The sequence below is a fragment of the Calypte anna genome, chromosome 1 (assembly GCF_003957555.1).
Source record: "Calypte anna isolate BGI_N300 chromosome 1, bCalAnn1_v1.p, whole genome shotgun sequence".
NCBI classification, from domain to species: Eukaryota; Metazoa; Chordata; class Aves; order Apodiformes; family Trochilidae; genus Calypte; species Calypte anna.
Window position 1 is genome coordinate 78,130,260 of NC_044244.1, and position 20,722 is coordinate 78,150,981.

Genomic DNA, 20,722 nt, shown 5'->3' on the forward strand with positions numbered 1-20,722 from the left:
TTTTCTTTAGGTAAACAGACTTAGAATTTTACTGTGCTGTGTAATAAGTAGCTTTCCAGTAATTTCTTCTCTTTGGAACTGCAACTGTGCACTTCACTTCTCAGGGATTAATGAAACACAGTGATGCATGACATGAATGGCTTATATAGACTACAGGAAGAGAAGCCAATCACCTTTACCTGAAGTGGGAGACTTGCAACGTTCTAGCTCCAGGGAAACTGGACTGTCACTGAGTTCAGTCAGGCCTGAAAAAATGGAGTTAGAAAGTTAAGTTAAAATCTAACAGGGCATGCTTCGACTTTCTTGGCTGACAATATTCTGCACCTTAAAGTCAGTTTGGAGGAAGGAATGGTGTGAAATGTGATGGAAAAATTGATTTGGATAACTGCAGTTAGCAGGCTACAAAAATTTAGGTCTGGTTTAAAAATCACAACTCTTTTGTTAACTCAGATTTGTTTTCTGAGTGCCTCAGGGTAGAAAAAGAGTGACTGTACCTAATGAGAGAAAACAAGCAAATATAGTTAAAAACTTAAATGTCTGTTGATATGAATCAAACTCATTCATAAAACAGAAGAGGAAACAACTCTTATGCTTCCAACTGCTGCAGGATGCAGGGAGAAAACCTTAAAACAGGAGGGGAAAAAAAAAACCAAAAAAACCCGTACTGGTGAAAGAAGAAAGTGAATACAAAAATATCACCACTGCTAGGAACTTTTATGTGAATTCACAGATAGCTCATTTTACAGGACTCAGAGGCAATGCTAATGCTGTCCTGAATATAACACAGAATTTTTGGACAAGATACTTAATAGATCATTTGTCAGTATTTGTGAGGAAGTGATTCGTGACAGTCTACCATGGAAGGCAGTAACAAGTAATTTTAGTTTATAGGGTTTAAGTTTGGGCTTGTTTCTGTGATCAAACTAAAACCCATCTGTGGCATAGGTTACATGAACAAGATAAGATTGAAAGTCTGATCTACCTTTTAGCATGGGCTAATGGTTGAGTGGGTGAGCGGGGCATGGCCATACCTACTGAAATGTAGTTTTTGTATGCATCCCATGGTGCCCTATGGCCTGTATCAAGTGGTTCAGGTCTGTTTTAAGGATCTCTGACACTCCATGCCACAAGCTACTGCTATCTACTCGCAATGTGGAGTCACAGCAAAAGTGAACAGTCACAGATGTTCACAAAGTGAACGCCAGCCCACATTCAGGTGTGCTTTGCTGTCATACTGACCCTGTGTTTACACACACTCTGCATATGCTTTATCCTGGAAGTCAAGGATTCTATCAACACCTTTCAATATGCTTTAATTGGTGCCATGCCTCCACCAGTGTGACATGTTTTAATCTGGGGGGCTTCAGAACCCTCAGCATCCCTAAAAGGGATAGACTGGGGTAACACTCAGTCACCAGTGCTCACTGGTGACATTTTGTACAAACAAAAAGGCACATCTTAATGTAAATTCTGAGATTTTTATTGGTGTAATTTTGAACAACTCTGAGAAACTGGTAGAATCCAGAGCCCCAACAAGCAGAATAAAAAGCTTCTGCCACTAACAAAGCTGCATGAGTGCTGGAACAACTTTGAGAGTGCTTTGGAAAAAAAAGCAGTAATGACCTGCCCTGTTAAGTTAGTAGTAATGACAAATTTGCTCCCTACTTACAAATGACTCATGTTGAAAACCAAAGATTTTTTGAGAGATATACTTGAATTTTTGGTTCTGCTCAGAGTCTGGGAAATTTACATTCCAATCAGTTGTGAGTCCAGTCAGTTCTGAAATGATGATAGAATTCAGAAACTGCAACTATCTAGGGAGTCTCTCTACGTACAACTTTCTCACAGCAAGCCTTATTTCTGCCTGACTCTGAGGTTTCTGTATATAGCTACAAATTTGAAACATAATTGATTTTTTACTGCAGAACTGTCTGCAAGGTTCAGTGGGAGTGAGTTTGGCACATTTGCATGGTCTCAGAGGCCTTGAATAAATAAAATGAAGTATTACACTGTTTCTTTTGCAATACTGTATTTGGCTTATTAAAATTTTAACACTGCGCTTATGATGTTGTCTTCCATGATGATCTCTAAGCCTTGTGTAGTTACTATTGGTGACACTTACAATGTCAAAATCCAGGTCAGATCTTCACAGAATCACAGAATTGTCACATTTGGAAAAGAACTCTAAGATCACTGCGTCCAACTGTCAACATCTCCCTCCTCCCCGAATAAAATATATTTATCAATATCTGTATCACCCACTATATCATATCATGAAGTGCCTCATCTTGCTTCTAAATAGAGTAGTTGTTCTTTTGTTTTAGGTTTGTGGGGTTGTTTTGTTTTGTTTCTAAAATGAGTTCAGAGAAACAACATTACAGCTAAGTATAAATTATGGTGGCACCAACTTAAGTTGGAAATACACCAAATCACACCACGGTTCTGAAAACCCTACAAGCAACCACAAGCCCTTTATGCTTGGCAATAGTTTTACAACTTAGAGCAGTAAAGATACATTTCATTTTCTGGTACTTAAAAATGGTGAACATGTCAACTTCTCCACATATCTAAACAACTTTTCAATCCACTATTACCTCTAACCATGACTACCAACAGATGCTGCTAAAAAACAGTGTAGGAAGTCCCCACATTAAGCATAAGTGGTACTATGAGCCCAGCACGAGGGCACTGTCTTAATCTCAGACACTCAGATTTGCCTAAGCACTGCTACGTGCAGATTTTTTTACACCATAAATCTTTCCTGCTTAGAAATATGATTGCTTCTCAGTTATCCATCGACATGTCCGAAGTCTCTATTAGTCTTCCTACATTATCAGTCTCAAAGATGTTATATGACAATGACTTGCAAAATCATAATGCCCTGAAAGGAATAAACATAGATATGTCAATTTTTTATGTGTTAGTTTTGATCTCATTAAATGCCTTTTGCTTCACTTTGAGAGAAGAGGGCTCTCAAGCTCTTCTTTGTATTACTGCTTATTTTCTATGGTTATTTCCTTTTTAAGGAAATTAAGCTAAATTATTTCAACAATTTCTCATGTATAAGTATTTCCATGCAATTCAGCTTCCCTTGAATTTTTGAGATTACAATAGCTGAAGTATGACTAGAATTTTTTTATTTCTAAATCACGTAGGCCCAATCTGTGTCGCAAGATACTCTAGCTATTTTTAGCCAAAAAAATGCCAAACAACTCTTGCCAGCAAATTTTGAGTCCAGATTAATCAAGAAAAACATGGCAGCAAAACTAAAGGCAAATAACTGAGACTGGCAATGTAAACAACCACCTGTGATAAGATGTACCCATTGACATTATAAAGACATGGGCTTTGATTTGAAAAAATTATAAACATGTAAAAATAGTGCAAGATGTAAATGCATCACATACACCATTAAAGCACTTTTAAAGCCATGTCCAATGGATGCTTTTCAAAGTTTACCATGACTCCCGTTCCTTCTTTATTAAAGGATGAAAAAAAGTAATGTCTACTATGGAGGAACAACTCTTATGTACTCATAATTGAAAATTACCTCTGCCTTTTGAAATGTCTGTCTCTATGATTAAATGACTCAGGTGGATCATTTGCTTATAAGCACCAAAAGCCATCACATATTGGCTTATAAATAGATGAATTATCATAAATATTCACAAGCCAGTATGTAAGCCCAGTATTATTTTAGTCTATTGCCATCAAAGTGAATTACCACACTATGTTTCCATTATGTTTAAATATGATGCATTATTTGGAAATGACAGTTCAGAATATAGCTGTCCATTTAAAACCCAACCTATATTAGCTTCTATTGTGTTGTTAGGTGTGATTTAAGCTGTCAATTACTGATATGAAATGACTCATAACACAGTTTTCTGTGTCATCCTCTCAGTCCAAGGTTATCTTTCCTCATACACACTCAAGGGACTGGCCTGAAGGATGAACAAGAAGTCAGTATTTTCAAATGGCCCAACATCCTTTGAACTTTCTGGATTCCTTACAAAGACTATTTATCTTCTTGTTTTACCAACTGACAGTATGAATTTCCAGCAGGAGATGCAAATTGCTTTTGCAAGTTGGTATTTTGGTGTTTGCTGCAAATACTCTCTCTAGATGCAGCACGTGTACTTTTAAAAACATTTGAAGAGGTATTATTATGTGGTGGTATATGATATTTAAAACTTGAATTCAATTGAAACAAAAAATAAAAGAAGAAGAAAACCCAGCCCACCCAGCAGCACTACAGTTCTGGAGTACTGCAGAGAGTTACTTTATTTGGCTTGACACATATTATTGCTACAAAGGAAAGTGTCTGCCAGCAGATGCTAGAGCAACAGGAGCAGGTCTCCAACAGAAGGCTACCTCCAGCTCTACACTCATCCCTCACCTTAGCAAATTATTTTCTTCAAATTATTTCCTTTAACAAGTCAACTATGTTTCAGTCTCTCCCATTACCTATACCTAGAACTGATGTATTTTCCTTCTAATTTCTTCAGATCTTGCTTCTCCTCACTTCCACCTCCCATACCAGAGAATATGCTGTCTCAGTGCTCTAAGTCCACTCTAGATGCTTTTCATTCTAGCTCACACATGCACACATTGCTCTTATCAAGCTCTCTATAGACTGATTGGCTAAATTTCAAAGCAATTATTCCATTACTCCGCTTTGTATATTGGATGCCCTTGACACTGCTGATTATGTCCTTCCTTTGGAAAACCTCTCTTCTCAAACATATTGCTTCTTTTCCCTGTTTGATGCTTGGTTTTGTTTTTTTTTTTTTCCTTTACACCACTCAGTTGCAAGGCACCCCAGACTGAAACATCAATGCTTTCTTTATCTTGCTGTCCCAGAGTGTGAAGAGATTCTCTCCTGTAAAGAGGCAAACAAATGTATATCCCCTCCCTAATGATTCATAAGCACACTTCTCTAATTTGTATTCCTTCAATCCAAGTTAGAGTAGCATTTCTGCTTTTCTAAAATTTACTCCCAACTGGCCAGACATGAACTTAACATTGGCAAGATGAAAACTACTTTTTTGTGCTGAAGTCCTCTCTCTTCACTACTTCAACATAGCTAACAGCACCACTGTCTTCCCTGCTACTCTAACACATAACACTGGTTTCACCCTTGGAAAAGCACACTTTAACTCCTGGATTCAGACTGGATATTAAACTAGACTGTTTATTCCTGCAGCTCACCTCCAAAATGACTAACAGAAGATTAAGTAGATTGCTCATTCATAGTCCCTTCTTTGGCTTCAACGCTTTCAAGTCTTATTCTCTTGAACAGATTCAGAAGAAAATATCTTCCTGGTTCATGACTTAATTGAATCAACTCCTGATATGTCTTCCCATTAACTTCCATTTATACATATCATTTATACAACTCTCAAAACTTTAGACCTAATGCTTACGTTATCACATGACTGTTCCTGGTTTTGACTTAATAATATCAGCTTCAACTGCACAATTTCCAAAAACAATCTATTCTCCTTTTCCCATCATCATTCCTTATGAGAAGAGATGTACTTTTCAGCAAAATCCTAAATCCATTCTCAATACTCCTCTTAAAACTCATATCTCAGATCAGACATATATACCAAAGCATAGCTTGGGAATGACCCAAAAAGTGAAGTGGTCATAAGCTACGGCATTTGCATCTGACATATGACACATTCTTGCCCTATTCTTTACGTTATTGCCTTGTGCATCTTTCATATCATACAGCACGTACTCCTGTATAAGTATTACATGGTAAATGAAACAGTGAAGTAATTTTTGAAGACAGAAACTAAGCTGGTAATGATCTTGCACAGGACTCAGACCCATAGTCTCCAGATATGATGTATACAGAAATGTTTGGCTGAATATTCTGACTTTGGGCTTCACAATGGAAGCAAGGTAATACATTTTCAGCTCTGAGAAACCCCAACGTCAGTGTTTGTCTTTCTGAATGAACACTTTTGTCATTTTTGGCCTTTCATTTTTCTGCGGGAGAAACCCCCCAGACCTTAGACTGCACTCTGTCCCTCAGGTTCTCTGACTTGAAATGAGCAAGACCAATCTAATCAGCTTTAAGACATGACACACCAAGCCTTTTTGGACTGCTGAATTTGTAACTGGACTAGTCTTTTAACTAAACAGGCCAATTCTTACAGAGTATTATGAAATAAAATTATAGAAACCAGTTTTTGAGGAATCGGTCTAGAGAGACTGAACAGAATTTCCTCTGTGAATGTACTAATGCCTTGACTTTCAATAGTTACACAATCCTGTATTTACAAGAGATGATAGAACTGCTACACCTTTATCTTGCTTATACTGAATACTTAATGTAAAATTGCCTGTCCAGCTGCTCTATGAAAACTACTTAAAGATGAGATGAATAAGAGGCATCCTGGAGACCTAATTACATATAAGCACTGCAGTTAATTAAGATACATACAGATCATCTGTTGAACAGTCATTTTTGCAGAATTAATTATAGTTTTGTTCATGGCATTCTGCAGTGATGAATACTAATATTTAAATTGCATATCACTATAATTCAAAATGTAAAGATATTAAAAACATTAATTTTCATAGCTCTCTTTGATGTATGTATTTTTATACCCACTTTACATTCCCCATTAAAGATCAGAAGCATGGGATGGTTCCCCAAAGCCAAATATTCAAGTACCAAACCAAGATTAAAATTTTAAATTTCACAGCACCCAATCCAATCGGTACTTTTTAAAGTCACATTGCTCTTCTGAAAATAGAGAAGAATTTATTAATAACTGCAACCAAGCAGTGCCATTGCAAAACAAGAAATGCTTCATATAAGAAGATGCACATTGAAATGAATATAAAACCAAAGAAAGATACTGTCATCAAGAATGTAACATTGTTGAGTAAACATTTCTAAAGGCCCTATCAGACTCATATAAATCACTGAGGTTTTTCCATTGACTCTTTTAGAAGAAAACAGATGAAATATTTCTAAAATAAAGATAATTATCAAAATTAAGCATGGGTGAGATCACAAAATGTAAGAAGTTTGCATGCATGCTGAATGTGTTTAAAAAAACACATTACAAAGCACAAACACATGGGTTTAAGTCAGGCACAGTCCGATCATGATAAAGCTAGTTGCCTAACCTTTATAGAACTTACTCTGATAGGAAGTACGGATCCGTTTCGTTAAATCTGGGTAAAAGTTAGACAGGCCACGCATGCAAAAGTTGTCTTTGGAACATGCCAGTACACCAGCATCAGCAGCAGGCAGAGGAAAGAGAGAAAAAACAGTCTAAAGTGAAAGGAAGTGATATCATAACCAGCATCTAGAACAGCCAAGGTGAAGAAATTTCAGCAGATGCTTACCCTCCAATATAGATAAGGAGATCTAACATAAAAAATAATCAAAAAAATAAAGGAGGTGGGATGGATGGTGAGAAAGCAGCTGAGGATTTTTTCAGATGCATAGTTTTTGTGAGCAATCTAAAAGTATGTATTCCTTCTTAGCAGCCATTTATCCCCAGTGAGCTCCATTTTAGCAGCATCCTCCACCTTTTGTACAGGGACTCTGCAGCATGTTGCCTGTGAGTAGCTGCTCAGATTACTTTGGGAGCTGCTGTGAGGATGGCTGAACCAGACAGAGAAGCTGAAGGCAGCTCATTTCTTCTCTCCTCAGCCGTGCCAAATTTATATCTTTAACACTTGGCACAGTTCAGAACTAAGTTTGTCATAATTAAATGCCTAGAAAGTAGGTAAACGATCTTTCAGGAATGGAAGTAGGCCTGAAAACTTACAGTTTATTTTCTAAATTTAACTTTTTGTTTGAAGTGCAAACATATTCCCAATTTAAAAAGTTTCTGTTGACTCTGGGGGGACATAGGATTTGATTATTTAGTGCAGGGTCAGCTGATGAAAATGCTGATGTTATAAACTCCCTGTAATCTGCTGCTTTTACAATTTCACGGTTAGATGTAAAACGTAACATTTTAAAACATTTAAAAATCTAATTCTAAAACTTCACGGCTGTGTAAAACATTTCATAATTGTGTCTTAATCCAGAATGTTGCTATAGAATATGTAAAGTAAAAACTTGAAACACAGAAGATACTCGTATGAGAAAAAGTCAAATTAACTTTTTTAGATAACCCAAATTGTATGGTGGAATTTAGCTGCATTGATTGACTAAAATTTCTAATATGCAATGTACAGTAACAGCTATCATGGACTAATGTGATTCTCTTGGCATAAAATTTTAAAATGGGGTACAGCTTGATTTAGTAAGTTTCTATCAAGAGCTTCAATTCACTAATTAAGTGGCTAAATTGAGCTAGTTGTGCTATCCAAATAACACGCCTCTCCAAACACAAGTTGGTTGTGTTACACTTCTCCAAATGTAATTGGTTTTTCAAATACCAATGAACAGCACTTGGCAGAAGATATATTTAAGTTTAAATTGAAGTCTTACTTATTTTTATGAACTTACTGAAATCACAAACAAAATAGCATACAGGATACACTTTAAGTGACTGACAGAGAAACAATTTACTTCTCTGCTCATTATGATTTTTTAGAAACTCAGATAATGGAATTACTTGCTGACCTCCATCCCAAAAGAATATACTTCATAAAGCATTTTGTTTCTGAGAAAGTATCAGTACCTACAGCATGTCAGATTTCTTTTGTCAAGTTACAGAAAGTCCATTGGCTGGCAAATACTCATGCATTTCAAAAGCATTACAGAAAGCCACAGGCAAGAAAACCAAAGAGCATATCAGGCTCATAATCACAATAACTTATTTCCTACCTGCAGCAAACTGCTTGCTTTTGCGAGGTGAACGTGGCTGACGCTGGTATGGGTCACTTGATCCATAGAGGTCAACAGTTCCCATGCTCAGCAGCACTGTCTTCTGCATAAAGTCCACAACAGCCAAACCATTGCAGTTTCCAAATGCAACTCTAAGAAAAAGAAATGTTCATCAAAGGTATTAGTAATATGTAATTAAATGGTGCAAACAACAATAATTATTTATTATCGCTTTTATTATGCATTCTGTGCACACATTTTCTTCAGAAACTCACCCAAGCTTATACTTTACAATTCTTACAGATTTGTAATCCTGAATCTATACCATCTTGAAGCACTAGTTGACTTCCCAGATGGTAAACTTTCTACTTTAGTTAACTTTTTGTGCCAAGCACATAGCAATATCTAAATGTTGCTTTACTGAACAATATAATTCTAGTAATAACGATCTAAATTAAACCCACACATCTGGATGTAGACCTTAAAAAGTGGCTATACGTATGTATATATAGTATAAATTAAAATAGAATTACAAAGAATTGTACAGATTATTTTCGTTTAAATTTAAATGATAAATGAACTATATTAGGTTTCATTGTGGAGGTACTCAAATCTGAAAGGTATATAAAAAATTTCCTTCTAAATCTGCCAGCTTGTCTACAGTATAGATTCCTGCTAAAACAGTCTTTACCCCTCTGAAATGCTTCTGATTGGGATTTGATTCATGTGCAAGATAAATATTGACTGGTGTGAGATTGCCCATGATCTGGACCACAGGCTTGTTATAAGGAAAAAGAGATAGAACAAATAATTTCTTCCATTGCCCAGAAAGTCCCTTTAGAAGAATTCTGTCTTGATTCTTCTCTACTGTTCCAACTTCTCCTGACACAAGTTTCAGAAAGTGGAAGAACTTGTATTGTACCAGGAGCACTTCTCCTCTCCCATAAAAGTGTTTGGTGGGGGAAAGGAACATGACAGTGAATCTATCTAAGCAAAAGGAAGAAAAAAGGGTAAAGAATAAAAAAAAACAACCCAAAATGGACACTAAACATGTCTGTGTGAGACCTGTGAGAAAGTCTGAAGCTAACCAACCATAGCATAAAGAAGCTCAAATGTCTCAGGAAACAGTATCTTTGCTTCATATTCTCACTAAACATTAAACATTCTAAAAACCTAATATTAAAATTGACAAGCAGAAATTAACTTCTTTCTCATTTAAATGATGGCAAATAAATTCCCAGAGCACATGACTATTGAAAGAATGCATATAGCAAACTCTTGACACTGCAGTGCTGAGGACTTGATTTAAGCAGGAGTATTAGATACCAACAATTATTCTATAGAAGTTTCCGTTTCTATCAGACTGCGACATTAAGTTCACATAGAAAGTATCACAGGTAAAGCCAGAAGAAAGTTCCAAGTCCCAAACCATGCTTAATCAGATTAAGAATCATTTGTGATCAAGTTCCATCATTTAATGTAAAAAGTGATTAAGGTGGCCAGCTTAAAGCCCTACAACATATTTAGGCTCTCGGTTCACACTAAAAATGAAAAACAATAAGGAAAGGGAGAAGTAACGAGATGAGGGAAGGCAAGAAGGGTAGGTAGAACATTTTTCTCTGTTGTCCTTTTTTTTTCTCTGTAAAAGAGGGTTCCATACAGCAAAGAGAAAAGATAAAGCATGAAAATAAGGTGAGTTCTTCTTATTTGTCTAACCGGTAAATTAACCTGACATCTACAACCAAGTCTTGAATTCTACTGGTTATGACTACACCAAGTTTTCTACCCATGACTTCACACTGACTTTAGTGCAACTTGTATGGGAAATACTATGAATATAGTATTTTTTTCCCCACTGACTCCTGACTGACCTGTAGATTAAGCAGCTACTAATATCCACCAACTTCAAATATGAACAAATACAGTTTTATTGGCAATATATTTGCTTATGTCACATTTGCCATAAAACCATTATTTCCAAAGTTGTGTATGTGTTCATATTTCTTGAAACAAACTGACTGATAAGTAATAGTAAAAAATTATTTTGCCATTTGATTTTTTAATTGTTGTATTTTTTAAAGCTTATGTAAATACGCACTATCAAAGAAAGAATATTGAAGTAAAGAAGATTACTAGTTTGAAGTGTGACAGTAATTTCTGTATTCTAAAGTCCCTGTGTTCTAGGTGGAGAAGAAAAATAAAGGAATAAAAACTACGAGAGTAAATCTTATCTGCTAATACTTCAGGCAATAAAAGTTATAGTCTGCATTTTGAAAATTATTAACCTGAGATTTATTAATTTTGGAAAACATGAGTCAAAGGAAGAGCTAGAGATGATTCCCTCTGTAGTCAGCAAATCCACAAGTGACCATCAGTTCCTGTTCTGCAATTTTCTAAACTTTTTGAAGTTCACAAACAAGCATGGCTATAGCATTTCTAATACCTAAAAACGAAATTAGTTCACCAAGAAAGCCCCAGAAATTTCTCACAAATATTATAACACTTCTGAGTAATAACAGGAAAATTTAGACAGACATTACTATTAAGAAGGCTTAAAATAAATGGAACATCCAATCCATTTGATTATAAAATCAAACACAAAATCAACAGAATGAGTTTCTCATTTTTGAGTGGTGACTAGAATTAATTGCAAGGAGATATTCTATTCTCAGTTATCTTTCATAGAAATGCCATAAAATACTCATCAGGCATTTCTTGACAATTTTTTCATAGATTGGATGAAATTTTTCAACACATGAGCTAGTAATAAATTATCAGAGACTTCTTTCAGCTCAACAGAACATACTTTAAAACAAATTGATAATTTATACTTAACCTTATAGACCTTTACTTGTAACGGAAGCATTTTGTATATTTTTCTTTTCTTCTTTCATAATATAGAGAAGTTTTTTTGATTATTCATTTTAACAGAAAAGCAAAGAGAGGAAGATTTCCCTTCACTAGAGGAGGACCAGGTTAGAGACCACTTAGACAAACTGAATGTCCACAAATCCATGGCCCCTGATGGGATGGATCCAAAAGTTCTGAGACAGATGGCAGATGTTACTGCTGTACCACTACATCATCTTTGAGAGGTTGTTGAAAACAAGAGAGGTTTCTGAAAAGAGCAAGAAGGAGGACCCAGGGAACTACATGCTGGTGAGACTCACTTCAATCCCTGACAAGCTGTTGGAAAAAATAATTCTGGACATCATCAGAAAATGTGAAAGCAAAGAATGTCATTGGGACAAGTCAGCATGGATTCAACCAAGGGAAATCATGCCAGCCCAAGGGCTACTGGCTGGATGGATGAGGGGAGAGCAGTGGATGTTCCATACCTTGATATCAACAAGGCTTTTGACACTGTCTCCCATAACATCCTCATTAGGAAACTCAAAAAGTGTGAGCTAGATGAGTGGACAGTGAAGTGGAGTGAGAGCTGGCTGGCTGACAGAACTCAGAGGGTGGTGACCAATGGAGCAGGGTCAAGCTGGGGGGCCAGTACCCCGTGGTGTCCCCCAGGGGTCAATACTCGGTCTGGTCTTGTTCAACGTGTTCATCAACAACCTGGATGAGGGCGCAGAGTGTATCCTCAGCAAGTTCAGTAATGATAAAAAACCCAAAGTTGGGAGCGGTGTCTGACACTCCAGAGGGCTGTGCTGCCATCCAGCATGACCTGGACAGGCGGCAGAGCTGGGGGCAGAGAAGAACCTGATGAGGTTCTACAGGAGCAAGTGTAGGGTCCTGCACCTGGGGAGGGAGAACCCCAAGCACCAAGATATGTTAGGAGGGAACCTGCTGGAAAGCAGTTCAGAGGAGAAAGATCTGGGACTCCTGATCAATAGTAAATTATCCATGAGCCAACGGAGTGGCCTTGTTGCCAGGAAGGCCAAGAGAATCCTGGGTTGCATAAAGAAGAGTGTGGCCAGTGGGCTGGGGGAGGTCATTCATCCCCTCTCATCCTGCTCTGCCCTGGTGAGGCCACAGCTGGAATGCTGCATCCAGTTCTGGGCTCCCCAGTTCAAGAGAGACAGGGGACTACTGGAGAGAGTCCAGCTGAGGGCAACAAAGGTGACTGGGGATTGGAGCATCTCTCTTATGACTAGAGGCTGAGAGAGCTAGGACTCTTTAGCCTGGAGAAGAGAAGTCTGAGGGGAGACCTTGTTAATGTCTACAAGTATCTAAAGGGTGGGTGCAAGGAAGATGGAGCCAGACTCTTCTCAGTAGTTCCCAGTGACAGGAGGAGAGGCAATGGGCATAAGCTAGAACATAGGAACTTCCATTTAACCATAATAAAAAAATTCTTTGCTATGAGGGCGACAAGGCACAGGTTGCCCAAAGGGCCTGTGGAGTCCCTTTCTCTCTAGATACTCAACATCTACCTGGATGCAGTCCTGTGTAATGTGCTTTAGGTGATCCTGCTTTAGTGGGAAGGTTGGACTGGATGGTCTCTACAGGTCTCTTCCAACTCTGAAAATTCTGTGATTCTGGGAAACAATTTAAAGCATTTGTTTGACTCAGGTATGTTTAGGAAACCTCTGTGAAGACTAGGAGAACTGCAACCTGTCAGAGTAGTTTAAAAGTGAGAGAATGGTGTGATTAATTCCAAAGTCAGATGATGTCTTGAGGCTTGAGACCTGCAAAGGAGCAAATTGGGCAAAATACAACAATCTGCACAGGTGACAAACGTATCTAGATATGTTATAGCAAAATAAACTTCTAGAGTTCATAAATAGAAAACAGCTCCCAACTGCAAAGGGTCTGCATAAAATTTCCAGTTTCCTAAAAGAGCCAAGTGACTTACTGAAATTCAGTAGAACTCAGATACCTAACACCTGTTATGGTTTGTAGTTTTTATTGGAGTAACACCTTCTACAGGGGTAACTTTTTTGATGTATCTGGGTGACTCTCAGCAAGAGAAAACATTAAAAATTGGAAAATAAATTGAAATCTGAGGAAAAAAATACATAGAGATATGCTCACTTTCATTTCCATTCAGAATTTAGCATTTAAATGTTCCTTATTCAATTTTCAATTCCAGGTCACTAGTCCTCTGGCAAACAGAGATTAGCACAGACATAAAAATGCTGATTACAGATGACAATTTCCAACTAAGATATGGTGTCATTATAAATGATATTCAACACTTAATCACATCACCATTTTCTGTGAAATGTATTTCACCTTGGTGATCCTTTCAAAAGAACTTTAAACATTACAGATTTGAAAGGTTATTAGATTTTATTTGAAAGGATGGGTAGAATAATGTGAAAACATTAAGTATTTTCAATAGGTAGAGTAAAAATACTGGCAAGAATGGCAGTTTAATATCTCATATTACTTTATGTGAGTCTTTATGTGAGTTCAAGTATTTTTTCCCCAAGAATCTGAGCTTTAGCACTTTTTGATTATTTTTAGTTTGAGTGTAATTGTCTGCAGGAACCTTCATAGTGCAATTGGATAATACATGATGTAGTGCAATGGACAATTAATCAATGCAACCTGAATTTTGAGTTACTTACAGCCCATACGCAGAGTTTACAGCAAGACTGGTAATCTGTTGTGGAGGCTCCCCATCCACCCACACCAACTGAATAACAAGATCTGCTTGGTATCCAGGAGGCATTCGCACAGGTCGAGTCTTAACACTAAGAGTAAGAGGTACAAAATAAGAACAAACAAACAAACTGGGCCATGAATAGCAACTGCTTCTCCTGAGGAAATACTAGTGAAGCACAATCCAACAAGTACCAGCACTTGCATTACACTGGGCATATGCCCATACACTGAGACCAGGCATTCCAATCAGAACAGGTATAGTTTGGAGGAATTCCAGGCTTTGACTTGCACTTCTAACATAGAAATCCAAAAACTTTATCATTCCCTACTCTGTAGAAGGTGCAGGTGGGGGTCAATCCCTCTGCTTCATCATTTTGCTTTGATTTTCTTTTTTCAGAATTATGCTATATAATGCACATTATAACCATCATGAATAATCAAATTGAATGTAAAACCTAAAATACTTCTAGAACTTTGGAATGGGACATTTCTGTATTTTTAAGCTTTCAAGCTCTGAAGTAAAGCATGACAGACAACTGAAAAGAGGCAACAAAAGATAATAAAAAGTACCATCCCGACATAGTCCTTACTATTTTATGTTCAAAAATTATGGACTTGATTCTATATGTCTATCTAGTGCCAACAAGCCCTGTTTTCTTCTTAGGAGCATAATTACCAAGTATGAGAGCTGGTCTTAATGAATTAATGTTGCCAACACAAAGTCTGATATGATTATAAACACCTTTTCATCTTCAACAACGTGATGATACACTAAAGGAGACACTATGCAATAACAGCAATATTTTGAGGTATTTATGTTTTTTGTTAGTATATTCACATAGCAGACAGCCAGTATCTACATAAAGCCCACTAGCCAGTGCATTTTCACTGTAGCTGTAAATGGTGAGGCTTATATTATATCCCTCTACACACAGTCATAAGAGGGTGGGCTAGCACATATATTCCTCTATCCTTGCAAAAAAACAGTACCCAAAGAAAGATCAAACATCAGAAGAGGAAGGAGAGGAGCTAGTTCATACAGATGTGGACAGTATTATCCTATGAGCAGTATTATCCTATGAGCTGGATCTTGGAGATCTTTGATGACTGATGATGCAGATGTCTCCTGAACATGACTATGACATGACTCAGCAAGCTTTGCAAGCAGCCTTGGCCCATATACTTGGAAAGATGATGGATTAGATTGGAAAAAAAATTTAATTTCTATTCAAAAGAAAGTAAGCACTTCTCTCAAGAGAGCATATTCAAACTCAGCATTCAAGAACAAGAGCAATCAGGGTTTTTCTGCAGCAACACTGACTGCATCTGTTGAGGTGGAGGTCTTTGTGGCAAATAGCAGGCTTGGAAAACTGAAGACTGATCTAGAAAACTGAACTAAAATGAAGTGAAACATAACCATAGAATGACACCTGGGCATCAGTTCTGAATGAAGTAACTCCAGTAGCACAATGGACAATGCACAAAGCAAACAGTGCTCTAATCCCAACAGAAGTTACAAAGAACAGAAGATTGTGCAGTACTTCTCACACTTTAGTGGTCTGATAAAAAGCATGAAAAAAAGCGTGAACATGGATGTATCTTATGACAAAAAGAGCTAAAATCTACACTCAGGAAAAACATATTCAGCTTGGGGGAAGGTATTTAATCTGTTACCAATTAAAATAGAGCTGGCTGGTGAGAAAGGGGTTGTAGGAGAGAGGGGTTTTCTGTAATCATAGAGTAATTTGTAATTGTTTAAAGAGCATATGACTGGAGTAAAATAGTTTCAAATTTAATGATTCAGTTTGTTATTCCCCTGTAACCATGATACCTTCCTCTTTAAGGATGCTTGAACCATTTACTTGGTTTTGCTATGAATCTTGCTTCAACAGTAATGTTGATATTTATGATTATAACATTGATAATCCTTGTTTTGGATTGCTTCTTTAAAGTGTTTAGACTATTAGCCTAAACAGACATTAGGAGTCTAAGCAGAAGAAACGTAGATATTTCAGTGATCTCTGCCATGTTCTTGTTATGCAACACCAAATTTGGTTGTGGCAAAGTTTTGTTGTTTAATTTTCTTACTAGATAATCACAGACAGTTCTTTATCGTTTTGGAGCTACTTACAACTACTGGAACTACTTAGAACTACTGTCAAAACCCTGGATTGACCTAATTTTGGGATGAGACTAAAAGTCTGGAAACAAAGATGTATATTCTGGGTATTTACACTACTTACATTCTGGCAGTATTTACATAAAAAATATTTATCTGCATAATCACAAACATATCAGTGTCACGTTATTATAGCTCCATATTTGATGATATCTTCTGAAAGAAGCAAGAACAATATTTATTACATGCTACTGCTTGCTTCTTTTTGTAATGTTTACTTTTCATTTCAGAAAAGATTTCAAAGTTTTCATTACTTCAGCCCCTTTGGTCACTTGCTTGTACCTACTCGCAGACAAAACCCCATTCAGTCATTCTGACTAGCAAAAATTCCGTAGTATAGAGTGCCACCCATTTTCTCTAAGAAGGCTGAGAAGGAGATATGAAAAGAAACACAATGGAACCAAGATTAAAAGCTAGTCTGTATATAAAATTTTATGTGATTTTATGATTATTGATGCAGTTTAAGTTGTGCACTCACCCTCCATATGTATTGGCTGTAGCTTTATGTTATTATCACTGTATCTTACATTCTATACTGCTGGCTACCTCAATTACTTGCATATAAAATAAGCAGCATCAGCCAGGTCTCTACTGGGTTTTCTGCGTTTCCAGCATTACTTTCACCTTATCATCATAATTCTGCTTAGAACAGAAGTTTTTTGGCAGAAAAGGAATGCAGACACTGTTAGTCTTTGGGTGGAAAGTGTGAATTTCTACATGCCTTTCTGTCAAAGTAAATTTACATTTCCTTTATGTATCATGGGACAAAAAAAAAAATCAGTTGGCCAGCTTAGTGTAAGATTGTATGGAGTTAAGCAAACTCCGAGAAGCAAGGCAGCAGAACCTCTGCTGGTTCATTACAGATACTCTAGCTCCAACATCAATAATTCCCCTTCTCCCCAGACCAAATAAAACAAGAATCTGCTAAGGGAAAATCTTAACCACTGAAATAATCAATTGTACTCTTGCCAATTTCAATGTCATAAATAACTTACTTTAAAAATCCCAATGTGAAATATATCTCTGCCTTCTATATTGGTTTTCATGGTTCACACTAATGATTAAACTGAGGTCTGTAATTCAACTGCCTGACTGAATTAGGAGAACAGATTACCAGGATCCCAAAAAATATTATTAATTTCACAGCAACAATGTAGGGATATTGCTTTTAAATGCTAATGCTATTCTCAGGATCTCAACAGTGCAAAATAATTGCAAAGTCAGGCAATGTGCACTTAAACTGCTTTTGAAATAATAAAGGCATTTAAAATATTTAATAAAAATTAGACTGAAATAATAATGAGTTCCCTAAAATGAGAAACTGTTATCAGCAGTGCATTATAATTGCTGGAAAATTACAGTTTATGGAGTTCTGTACAGAATTCTGTTTTGAAACTATTCAAAACCATAATTTACCTGCCTTATTAGTAAGAACATATTAATCTCCTCTGAACAGTGGCAATGTGTACTCTAGCAGACAACAATTAGCTTCTTTCTAAAGATTAAACATATATACACTTCCACACAGTGAAACTATTCCACAGTTTTATGTTTTAAAGATTGTTTCGTGAGTAGAAATCCCTTAAATACCATAAAGGACAAATACTTCTTCAACAGAAATATTTTAGTGTTATTCTAACTAATCATAGAAGGAAAGATTTGCACACGTCTACTTCATGGAAGTCTGTTTGTGAATTGTAGAGAAAAATGTTCCTTAGAAATTCCATGACTTACAGTGTAGTGCTTTTAATCCACTGAAAACTGTGGGTATGAGATGAAGATTTACTCATAGATCCTACTGGAAAATTACAGTCAAACTTTTACAGTAACAGTTTATCTTCTCCGTAATTCTAACCTTTTAAAATCCCTTGTAATTATTTTGCCATAATTCTTTTGCTTGCTCCTTATACTGTTTTATTCTCATTCTGTGTCACATATACATGATTAACCTTTTTTTTTCTTGATAGTTGACTGATTGTTAATACAGAGAATACAAACAGATAGGAATGCTTTTTAGAAAGATAATCTTTGAACAATGGCACAGACTTACCTAAGACATGGAATACTATCCTTCATTGTTCCTTCGCCTGCTACGGTGTTGGTACTGCCTGAAAGGCTCTTTGAAGAAGGAAGCTGGGAGGAGGCATCTGGAAATGGAGGAATTATTTCCGCTTCAGGAGTAATGATATCTTCTACTTCATACTGAAGTCGAACCTCTAATGACTTAAATAAATAAAAAGCTAAGTTAAATTTAATAAAAAAGGCTGCTGGAAGTTTTGTTACTTTCAAATTAATATCAGTATGCCTTTTTTAAAAAAAAGCAACACACACACATTTATTACTATCATTTGCAGGAAAATAATTGTCATTTGTTATTTATACAGTCTAAGAGCAACATCATTTAAGAACTAGTAATGTACCCCATGTCAAAGGAGAAACACATCCATATATTCTTTCAGTGCTGATTCTGATTCAAGCCTTTTACTTTAAGTGAAAGGCAAGAACACAGCTTTCCAGAATTTATAATGACAAGAAACTTTAATCACCTCCAAATAAATTTTTTGTCATAAGAAGGCATCATTCAGGATAAACGTCATGAAAATATTCTGCCTATTGTCTCCTATCTTTTTCCTAAGTAATTTAATTAAAGGAGCAATCATCAACCCTGCCTCCTTCTTGTTAGTCCAACAGTCTCTACAAGACAGGATTCAGCCAGTATGCAGAAGCCTGACAGTGTTGGGAGTCTTGATGAACAAACTTTGGCTATAGGTGGGGGTCAGGAAATCAGAGATGAAGACACAGAGTTCTATATTCCTTAGAGCAAGCACAAACTTGGCAGATTCTAGAAAGCAAAGTTCAAACTAGTTACCTTTTCCTTTCCTTCAGGCCTCTCTAGATAGGCTGAAGGAGCACAAAAAGGCCCAACCACACTTTAGTTTTCCACTAATTCAGGAAACCTTAACTGGAGGATGCCAAACATGGGAAACTGGACAGGGAGCTCAAATCTATATAATTAATCATCTAAAAGAATCACACTTCTACCTCATGAATTGTCTAGCAAGATCCCTATTTTGAAAAGAAGACAAGGCTCAGTCCTCAAAGAGAGAAGGTCTCAAGATTTAAAATATTTGTCAGTGACATAGACAATAGAATTGAATGCACTCTTAGCAAGTTTGCTGATGACACCAAGCTGTGTGGTGAGGCTGACATGCTGGAGGAAAGGGAGGCCAACCAGAGGGACCTTGACCGGCTTGAGAGGTGAGCCTGTGACACACTCACGAAGTTCAATAAGAACAAGTTCAAGGTCCTGTCCCTGGGTTGGGGCAATCCTAAGCATAATTACCAGCTGGGAGAAACACGGATTGAGAACAGTCTGAGGAGAAGGTCTTGGGTGTGTTGGTTGATGAGAAGCTCAGCATGAGCTGGCAATGGGCACCTGCAGCCCTGAAAGCCAACCATATCCTGGGCTGCATCAAAAGAGGAGTGGCCAGCAGGTCAAGGGAGGGGATTTTCCCCCTCTACTCTTGCTCTTTTGAGAACCCACCTGGAGTACTATGTCTAGTTTTGGAGTCCTCGGTACAAGAAGGACATGGAGCTACTGGAACAAGTCCAGAAGAGGGCCACAAAGATGACCAAGGGGCTGGTGCATCTCTCCTATGAGGACAGGCTGAAAGAGTTGGGTTGTTCAGCCTGAAGAAGAGAAGACTCCAAGAAGACCTTACAGCAGCCTTCCAGTACTTGAAGGGACCCTACAAAAAAGCTGGGGAGGGATATTTACAAGGGCATGGAGTGATAGGACAGGAGGTAACTGTTTGAAACTCATAGAGAGTAGATTTAAATTAGATATTAGGAAGGTATTCTTTTCTTCCTAAGTAGTAAGACACTGGCACAGGTTGCCCAGGGAAGCTGTGAATATCCCCTCCCTGGAAGTGTTCAAGGCCAGGTTGGATGGGGCTTTGAGCAACCTAGTCTAGTGGGAGGTGTCCCTGCCCATGCAGAGGGGTTGGAACTGGAAGATCTTTAAGGTCCCTCACAAGCCAAATCATTCTATGATTCTGTGATTACCAGCTGAGTAATACTTTCAGTGCTGAATAATAATTTCAGAAGCAATTGCAGATCTAGACACTATAACCTCCATCTCAGATCTCTCACTGAAATCTCATCTGTGCCAG

At 37.2% G+C, this 20,722-nt stretch overlaps 1 protein-coding gene across 2 annotated transcripts in view; it reads right to left on the reverse strand.

Annotated features, from left to right (window-relative positions):
- Window positions 1–20,722, reverse strand: part of STXBP5L (syntaxin binding protein 5 like) — a 186,027-nt gene that overhangs the window by 39,767 nt on the left and 125,538 nt on the right. Inside the window, exons 16-20 of one of the 2 annotated variants that reach the window (XM_008498633.1) lie at window positions 18,601–18,773; window positions 14,335–14,460; window positions 8,813–8,964; window positions 7,168–7,239; window positions 180–245 (exon numbers count right to left, since the gene is read on the reverse strand). In XM_008498633.1, the coding sequence (XP_008496855.1) occupies window positions 180–245; window positions 7,168–7,239; window positions 8,813–8,964; window positions 14,335–14,460; window positions 18,601–18,773 (589 nt within the window). The remainder of the gene's footprint in view (window positions 1–179; window positions 246–7,167; window positions 7,240–8,812; window positions 8,965–14,334; window positions 14,461–18,600; window positions 18,774–20,722) is intronic. The other variant, XM_030447058.1, reaches the window with a different exon arrangement.